Raw genomic sequence first — 10,105 nt, 5'->3', positions numbered from 1 at the left:
TCAAGCCAGAGCAAAATATAAATAATGAAAGTCTCCTCGGTAATGGCGTGAAATATTAAATCCATTGCACTGACCTTTCCTAATGCCATGTTGCTATAGAGGCAGCTTTTAAGCACGATTGAAAGGCTTTTAGTTGGCATTAGTGGAGTTTTCCTTCTTATTATGACATGTTTGTGCCTTTTGCATATTTTAAGCAGATGCGTCGTTCAAGGCCAAATCGAGCAGAATCACAGAAGGAAAAGACGGAAGCTCGAAGCTGCAGGTCCTTTTTAAGGCGGCTTTCAGAGTTTGTTGATGGGTTTTAGTTGGCCACTCAAGGTTTCACCAATTTTCCAGGAGTTTCTTTGATTTCCATCTAAAAAATGAGGCTACAAACTAGAGCTTTTTTTCCTGAGCATCCATCCACCATTTCTTTTACTTTTTTTGGAATGTTTTTACACTTTTAAAAGCATTTTATACAATTATGCTCCTGTTTTCTCCTGTTTTAAAGCTTTGGTTTTCAGCTCGTTCGGGTTTGGAGGTTTGCAAAACAGACTGTAGCCTAGGATTTATTTCATAAGGCCAGTGTATGAAATAAGCTTTTAGTCAAGACACAAATTTGAGTTTTTCTCATTTGGAAACTGTATTCTCTGCTTTATTTCAATTCCATCTGGAAATGGCCATGCAACTACTAAAACTGGCATTTTGATCTCGGTAATAACAATAAACAGGATGGTTCGTTCTGGCTTTTTCTTTCCACCGTCGTTGTGTATAAAACATTGTCAAACTCATATTCAGCAAAGTTAATACAGGAGCCTTCAACTTGAACTTTAACCCAGAAATTTGACAAAAAGTTTTACTTGTGTTCAACTTAAATCACAAACAAATGAACTCGCCATTTTATTTGAAGAAAAAATGCAATAATTAAAGTAAGAATTAAACGCCAGACATCTTTGGTTTGGTCAGGTGTCAGCAGCAGACACACATGGCCACACACACGCACACAAAAGGACGGTTTTACTAAACAATCCTGGAAAAGGGTGGAGCAAAGACTGATTTTTACAGAACTGCGTTAAATTATTACACTCTTATCCTATTCCAAAAGAGTTCATGGAGATTTTAGCGCAACATTTTTGGTATTTTTTCTTTTCTCACTCAGCAAAGTCTAAATCCAAGACCTTCAATAAACAGGATGGATGAATAAATATAAGAAATCAGGGTAAAAGTGTGTAGAACTAGGTGGAGTTCATACTTGGAGGCAGCGCAGTAGGTGTGGAAAACCTCGGTCTACCCTTTGGTGTTTCTTGACGTGGGCGCATCTTTAAAATACACCAACGGATCTTTTTTGTGTCCTATTCTCAAACAAAATGCGTATAAGTTAAAGTTCATATTCAACAGGCGTCCAAACACACGTGTGAAACCTGCTCGTCTCTGAAAAGCTGCAGCTCGGTAACTGTTTCTGTCCCGAGTCGCTACTCTGCTGTAACGCGTTACTCAGTAATCTGTTACCAGCTCCGAGCTTTGCCTTCAACCCGGCAGGTGGCTCCCCGCTACAGGATAACACAGCAGGAGAGGGTGGTGGTGTGCAATGTGCATGCACACGCACAACCAGACAACCCCCCCCCCGGTTCACTTCAGTTACCTTTATGGCCAGTTTGCTCCCCAATGGCCACAGATGATAGAGGACTGACGGATGTTCAGGCGACTTCAGCTCTTATTGTAAAGCTATGTCGTGGACTCCCTGCTGCATTGTTGCTTGGACTGTTTTGCGACTGGAGTAAATGACTCCAGAGGCAACTTCTGTGTTTTTCTGTGTAATTCTCTGTAAATTTAAGAAGGACAAATATAATTACTTTTAATCTCGAGTTGCTTTGTAAGGTTCTTTTGTTGTATTTGTAAAATTTTGTGGACACTTTTTTCCGGATTTTGCAGCATAAAACTTTTCTCTCTCTCTCCATTTTAATTTATTTATTCATTTATTTTGCAAGACTTGCTTGTTCCAGCTGGCTTCTCAGTTTGACTTCCGGAGAATTCAGTGAAACGTGTGTGTGGCCATATTAACTTCTTAAACATTTAACAGGGTCTGAAATATATTTTTAAATCTATTTGGGACTTTAACAAGGATAAATACTTAGATTGCAATAATGCAAAATATTGTATGTGTTGCAGAGTTTAAGCACACAATTGCAGACTTGCACTTTCCCAGAGCTCATGAGGTGTGTGTAACTGTGGCTGTTATTGGCTTCCAGCCTTACTTACATGATTACAATATTATTATCTAGACTCCTAGTTTGTTAGAGATTTATATTCTTGTATTTGAATGTGAAGTTGGTGCATTCATGTTAGTCTGAAACCAACTTTTAAGTCAATGGTCACAAACTGGTGATCAAAAATCAGCTGGAAAGAGCAGTAATATAACATTTTTTCTTTGGAGATGGCTCATAATGTGTTGCTTGTTCCTGCATCAGTAGGTCTGGTTTGATTTTAGAGCGTCGCCCACCTTGGTGTGACACCGTTGTCCTCTGACAGGCCTCTGGGATCAGCGTCACCCTCCCTTTCATGCCCTGGCTCTCGTCTTGTCTTTTAGATGGATGGTTTCTTGATACCAAACAAGCCTCATGCACAGTTTACTGAAAGCTTAGAAAACTTTCAGATGACGCTGTCTTGTATTTGTACTTGTGGATTTCTACACCACAGGGAGGTTGGAGGTCAGATATTGTCAGGCAGTATTGTCCAGCTTCCACCTCGAGTTTGCTTTTAGTTCCTAGGATCTTTTAAACATGTGGTGTAAAGCATCTTGACAAGTGCTCTATAATTAAAATCCATTATTATTAATATTACCAGCAGAGCAACAAGCTAATTAAAAACAGGCTCTTTACAGATTTGGTGACCTCCTCTTATGAAACCTGGGGAATCTAAATTCATTCTTAACTACTTGTGAAATACACCTAGAAGAATTTGTACAATGTGATAAAAATAATTGTCGGTATGACATTTCAAAAGACATAAAAAGGCTCCGTTCAGTATTACATACTGTAGGAACAATCCCACCAGTTTCCCTCAGTAGACTGAGGAAAGATGACACTGGTTGTACAGTGAATGTCCTCATTGTGTGTGTTCTTTTCCATGATGGCCCAGGCAGATGCCGCCTGGCTGCTTGCAGAGATGGCCGTGACGTAAAGGTGTGCAGCAGAGGAGGCCGCACAGTACTCTGAGATTGTCCAGAGACATCTGAATAGCAAGGGAGTCATACGGCTGGATGGACACTTGCTGCTCTGTGCTTCTGGTTAAAATGATTGGCCTTCATGTTGTAAAGAAACAAAGTCTTTAGTCCACGGTGACCTAAAGCAAGAGCATCATCCTTTGGGAGCTTTTGTCTGATTCGATGACAGTCAGAAAGAAACCTGTGAGAGTCTGATTATCTAATCAACTGATTAGGTAATAAGAACATAACAATTACTTCTTAGCTGTCTTTGTCTTTAAGCACTTTCACAGATTGAAGTGACTTGTTTCATCAGCCTGTGGCAGAGTGAAGTGTGCGTGTCTGTCAAACAAGGATGGTGTAATTTTCCAAACATATGGAGGAGCATGTAATCTTTAACTGATGTGAAAACTGGAAAATCAGCAAAATTGGATACAAGAGGTTTTCACTTTTCTCTTCTCCTCTCTGACGAACAACAGCGCACAAAACCACAGGCACCCATACACTCAGAGGGCCTCGAGTGTGACCAGAAGATGCCAGGACAATCAGTGCGGTCATGCAGCCGGTTTGTGTCATTCATTTAATGCAATTAAACTGGTGTGTGGGAGCTTACAGTGGAAAGGGAATGCCAAATCCTCACCATGTGCTCACACCAGCTTACGCAAGAAAAACTGTTTTATTTATAGAGCCAAAGTTCAATGGTGGAGAAAAAAATTCAAATCCTGGTTGATTTTGTTCATTTTTATCTTTGTTCAGCACCTTTTAAGGTCTACTCACCGGTTATCCACAGTGTCATAGTTTAAGCACAAACTTGGCTATGAATCTGAATTGTCCTTCTGTCAATTTAGCAATGTCTAAAGGTGCCAGGAATCCAAAATATATGACAAATGACAGGTGTCCTGTAAAAGTGTGCAAATCTTTAGTCATAAACCATCAAAAATATTATTATAGACCAGATTTAAGTTGTAAAAAATATGTATTCTACACACAAATATAGAAGAAGTGTCCCTCCATCCATTATCTATACCACTTATCCTAATGAGGGTCATGGGGGGGGGGAATACTCAAGAATCTCAAACTTATGAGTCTCGTCAGTGTTAAAACTTTTAAGACCTTTGTGTTTTTCTTTTGCCAGCAATAAGAAAATCAAATATGATTCCTAAAAGTGTCTTTCTTGGCTTAGTCAGCGCTTTGGGCGTGACCTATGTGGCAAGGACCTGGGGCTAGATGGTTTTTTTTGGCGGAGGTGATTCAAGTGACTACGGGATGACATACTTTTCCAGCAAAAGATGCTCTGCTGGATTTTTTTTTTTTTTTTTTTTTTGGCAAAACAGTGCAGCACATCTCTGTGAAGGGAGGAGGGCAAAGCTGTTATCTAAACCTGGAGGGGTTCACCTGGGTATGGGGAAAGAGGGCAGTGAATGGATGGGACAGGAGAGAAAGAGAGAAAGGTGGGCCTCATAACAGTCCAAGTGCTTTTGCGCTAAGGAGGATTAGGCAGGCATATCTACCATGGATTCTTTAAGACGGGGTTAACCCCTGGCTGAACCTGGCCGGACATGTGCTGCAGCAATGAAGGAGCACTTCAGGTTTATTGAGGTGGGGTTAGGTGAGGAGGAGTTGGGGGGGGGTGGAGTTTAGATCAGGTGAAATGTGATCATGGTGATGATGATTTTTGCACAGGTTTGAAGGATGTAAGAGGCGAGACAGGTGGAGAGTAATGAGAGGGATGAAACAGTCATCGTATGGAGGTGTTGTAGAGAACTCAGACATTACATACATTACTTACAGGAATAGTATAGTTGATTATCCATTGGCCTGTTACATGCAGCTTAATGGCCGCTGGTACGCCTGGAACAATCACCATGGAAGAGAGTTTTCATTGAGTGAGTCCTGACCTCTTCACCAGGCTGTAGCCACACTTGGCCTCACCCCGACAGGCCACGGTGCAGGTGGGACGAGGCCAGGTCAGATGCAGGTCACGCCACATCCAGATATCCCCTGGTAATCTCTGCCCCATCTCTGAACCCTGGATCCCATTAAAACGGATTTACATCCAGTAGTGTAGATGCACCAAAGACAGCTTTGCTTTCTTCTCTCCTCATCATTTCCCCCCCTAATAAAATCCCTGTCAAACACCAACAAACCTTTTTTTTTTCCTGTCCCTTTTTTTGTTGGCACTGGTCATGAGGACTGTGATGTGAACAGAAGACTGAACCACAGCACTGGGATAAAGAGAAGGGATTGGTTGGGAGTTGAGGTGTAGCGAAAGCCTTTTATGGGATGTATATTTGGCAGGCAGTGACTCATGAGTAAAATACCGAGAATGATCTTAGAGAGGACGGGAGTGAGTTCACAAGGACCAAATATAAACAAAGAGGAAGGAAAAGCAGATGTGCAGACTGTTCCTGCTGCTTATCTCACCCTCCTGTCATTGCTCCCTTCTTATCTCCATCTCCGCTATCCCTCCATCTGTGCCTCTTCTGGGTCTTTGCAATAAGATGTGCTGGCGTCAGTGTTCCTCCCTGAGCTGTGTGATCCTCCCAGATCCCATTATTTGTGTCGTGGTCAGTGGCTGAAGCTATGATCTCACTTTCCCTAGCTGCCTGTTGAGCCTCCCTGTACAGTGTGGTGATACTGTAGCTAACACCAGCTGACCTGATCAGCATCAGCCCAGTCCCCTTATATCTATTAGATGATTTGTGTATGTGTGTGTCATCAGGTTGTTGTGCCACCAGTAAAAGGTTATGAAACATTTTTATTAAATTAAACCACAGACCCTCTACAGGCTTATGCACTTCTGCTGTTACAGGAGTTTCCTTTTAAGTCCTCTGCTGCCAATCCCCACTTATTAGATTACTGGGTGTCTGTGAAGAATTGTGAAAAGTTGGCTGTTTGTGTGGGGGAAAAAACTTTCACCTGTGCAACTGATGGCCATGGTAACCAGTATGTACTTTGTGCTCTTGGTGATCCCACATGGTTTAAACGTTTCTCTTGTTGTTTCACTGACAAATTTAAATTTAGGATTTAATGTTCACACCTTTATCAACTCCACAATAACAGGAGTGTAACATTTTCAAACCTTTTCATTTCTGATTTCCCAGGTTCTACCACTGCTGAAGTTTGTGTGTTGGACAAAAGCGGCTATGTGAATCTTTCTTCCTGGTTGTGTTGTTGCAGGTCAAGGTGTGGTTCCAAAACCGTCGCACCAAACAGAAGAAAGACACCACCAAGGATTCAGACAAACGCTCCTCCTCCACGTCTGAGTCTTTGGCCACCTGCAACATCCTGCGGCTCCTGGAACAGGGCCGCCTCCTGTCGGGCCCCGCGCCTCCTCCCAACGCTCTCTTAGGGCCTCCGCCTCACCCAGCAAATGGCTCCCTGCTAAGCAGCCCAGGCGGAGCCTCCTCCACCTCTCCTGGGATCAGCAGCAGCACTCCTTCCAGCTCCCTACCAGGGGGGACTTTTGGACTGTCGCTGCCCTCTCTGGGCGGCACACCGCCCTCACCGCGGCTGGGCGTGCCACCGCCGCACTCCCTCTGCTTCTCCATGCCGCTGCTGGGCAGCGCTCATCATGAACTGACATCCACCTATGGCTGTGGTTCTTCAGCTTTTGAACCGTACATGCGGCTGGACAGGAAGGAAGCAGATCTGGGAGGGAAGAAGACAGTTTCTTAAGCTTACCCTCCTCTTTGAGGACACCAAGGCACTTGTCTTCAGCCTCATACCCTGCTGCCTGTCTGACACTTGTGTGACTGCAGACGGAGGAACGAACTCATGAGATGTGCCATTTTGTGCCACAGTACTAATTGCCACACGGACACAAAATGGTGACAAAAATGTGATGAGATTAACATAAAAAAAAACACTTAATGATGTGTGAATATTGCGTGAACCCTTACAGACGTTTTATCACCACTCTCTTTGCTGTGGTTTTAAGTGACTCTTCACATTTTGTCCAGTGAGTTTGTACATGTGGTTTTTCTCTCTATACTGGCCTTCATTTACTGTTCAGAAAAAAAAAAATACTGGACACGGATAATTCAGACTGAACCAGTGTCTCAATGAGAAGAGCAGTTTGGACATATTCCCATACAAATGGCCATGTATGAGTTTAGTTGATGTCACAATATGGAAGAAACAGAAAATAGAGTTGTAGCTTATTAATATCAGTCTGTTTGGTGTCCAGCAGTAGTTTTTGTAAATTCTTATTTGGCTGTGTTTGTGTGTGAAATAATAACGTGGTAGGATCTGGGCAAACGGTGCAAGATCACATATCTAGGTTTGGTAATTTAATATAAAGAGCATAAGATGAAAGAAGAAAGCGGGTTAGACTCTCCCAAAGCATTTATGAAGCACTGGAGGTGAAACCCTACAGTCACCGAACCAAGTCAAGGTCAGGCTGAGAGAAATGGCATTTAAACCAAGATTAAAGCTACAGTATGTAACTTTTTTTTGTCAAAAGATTTAGTTAGAAATCTGCTCTAAAACTTGTCTGAATGTGTAGAGGTGCTGTCACATCCTCCTGTGACCCAGACTCATTGAACAGCACTGGCAGAGCACAGTGGATTGATTTGGAGTTTCATGCTAGTGCTATTTGAAGTTACATAGTGTAGCTTTAACTTTTCATTATTTGATTCACAGATGTCACAGTTTTCTCTTAGAGACATCATCTAAAAGACACTTGTTTACTAAATCTGGTTGAGGTTTGGGGCATTTTTATATTTATAGGAGCAAATTTTTGTTTGCTAGAAACGAAAAAGCTGTGGGCAGGACTAGAGCTGCAACAGGTGGTGCATTAGTCGATCGACGTGGTGTATTGTTTGTCACTTTTTTAAGCATAAATACCAAAACTTGGTTTGGTTTCAGCTTCAGATATGACGATTTCTGCTCGTCTTTGCTGTAAGAAGATAAACAGGATATCTTAATGTTGAAGTGTTAGTTGAACAAAACAAGCAACTGAGAAATTGTGAATGCTGTTTTTTTTCTAACAGTTTAACACAGTGTAAACAATCAGAGAAACAGGTGGATTGATCAGCTGTAGCTGGGACAAGGAGCCAGAACAACGGTAGAGTTTACTGCTGTTTTAGCCCACTACTTTCATTTTCTTTTCTTTTTCTAAGTTTTAATGCTTGCGACAGCATCACGTTGCTGCGTTCATGTCATGTCAGGGCCTGTAGAAACTACCTGGGAGTGTTCACGCGGTGGTCCAAGATGGTGGCTATCCACAGTGTAGTCTGCTGCGACTAGACTACTTAACTACAGTTAAACATAACGTTATTTTATTTTGAAACCACACAGTACAAGTAACGTTTACTCCAAGTCTTACATTGTCTTGGCTACATAACTTTTTACAGTCACTGTCTGGAACATTTTTAAGCTGGGCTCCTTTAGTTATTAGACTAATTTGTCAGCTAACCTTTAACATGAATAATGTCTTTTCATTTTGTGTGACCACAAAATGCCAGTAGCTTGTCATGTATCTCTTGTTTGTTTAGAAGTGAAATTAGGTGTAACTGCTGGTGATGGTTGTCTTGAAGCCAGTTAACGATGACACTTGTGCAGTCCTTTCTGCCGAGTTGGGGATATTGTTGGGGTCAGAAATCCTTGATTTCTCCCCCTCAGCTGCTTGTTATTAGAGTTTAAATGACATGACATGAACGCAGCATAAGCACTGTTGCCTCTAGTCATCATATTCACAATTACAAGAAATCCCAGTAGGAAACTCCATGGATGTGTTTACGATGCGAAACGCTGCAGCATCACCTCAAACGTTTTAATGGTTCATTTTTCTTTAAATTGATTCTGTGTGTTTGACGATGATGACATTTGGCTCTCACTCCTGTTAGTCTTTACCCCAGCCTGTTAGAAACAATTTCCTCTGCTTGCCCCTCATTGAAAGCACTTTATGTTTGTATACATCCTATTGTATCTCCCTTTTTTGCTTACAAAGCCATTTCGCTAACACATTAACCGCAGTGACAAGCCTCCCATAGTTTACAAAATCATCAGGGTGTAGGGTTGGTGTATTCAGAAAAACCCTCAGTTGTTTTTCAGCTACACTGATTGACTGAAAGTACCTGAACAGCCTCCTGAGAGATGCATGTTCCTCTGTGGTCGTATATTCAGACAAGATATGTTAACGCAGGGCAGGCTGAGGGTCAAACAAGGATGAATCAGCTGTGGAGCTTTTCTCCCCTCCTCTGTGTGCTGCCATATGTTTCCTTGTAGTACAAACAAAATCAAAGCTCAAATGCAAGAACCTGCAGTTTCAACAGTTTGCCCTCAATTTGTACATGTCAGATGGATTTTAGCCCCTTTTCATGGCTTCTGCGTCTCGTCTGTTTGATACACCTCATTTTCACCTCTTACTTTCCCATGTATCTATTCATGTCATTTCGTGGTTTCATCTCATTGGGAGGTTTAATGTTTTTCTTGATCTCTTTCTCTCACACTTGCTGAAGAGGACTCGACACCTGTACAAAAACCCCCCCAGGGGCGTCCAAAAAAAAAAAAAAAAAAAAAAGCGCTTACAAGTAAAAGCCGAGCTTGTTTCCAGCCGAAGATGCCTGGAGTGCACAGAGAGGTTCTGACCTATGAAATCTCCCAGTCTGTTGGCTTACTGGTCCTTTTGGCACCCCTGCAGCGCCGACTGGTAGCTGGTGATTTGTTGTTGTTGTTGTTGTTGTGTTCAGATCCAAGCAGTGCTGTTATCTACACACAGCTCTTTGCAGCATCACTGTTGTTGAACACTATTATTTTATATAAGCACAATCCATAATTCACACACTGTGGCATCAAATATTGAGCGCAGAGATGGAGCTGAGAGGTCAGGAGACTCGCTTCTCATGTTAGGCCATGTACCCTTTCACAAACCCCTCTCTTCTCCTGTACTCACAACAGGGTTGTTCCTGTGCTTTACTG

General features: G+C 42.2%; 1 protein-coding gene across 1 annotated transcript in view; it reads left to right on the top strand.

The window, feature by feature from the left end:
- The window catches only part of vax2 (ventral anterior homeobox 2), a 16,053-nt gene extending 6,385 nt beyond the window's left edge, over positions 1-9,668 (top strand). The window contains exons 3-5 of the mRNA XM_020619732.1: positions 2,677-2,687; positions 3,712-3,746; positions 6,362-9,668. Of these exons, the coding sequence (XP_020475388.1) occupies positions 2,677-2,687; positions 3,712-3,746; positions 6,362-6,859 (544 nt within the window). The 3' untranslated portion in view covers positions 6,860-9,668. The remainder of the gene's footprint in view (positions 1-2,676; positions 2,688-3,711; positions 3,747-6,361) is intronic.
- The last annotated feature ends 437 nt before the right edge of the window (positions 9,669-10,105 follow it).

Source organism: Monopterus albus, unplaced genomic scaffold, assembly GCF_001952655.1.
Source record: "Monopterus albus unplaced genomic scaffold, M_albus_1.0 scaffold225.1, whole genome shotgun sequence".
NCBI classification, from domain to species: Eukaryota; Metazoa; Chordata; class Actinopteri; order Synbranchiformes; family Synbranchidae; genus Monopterus; species Monopterus albus.
This window is presented reverse-complemented; position numbering and strand designations above follow the sequence as displayed.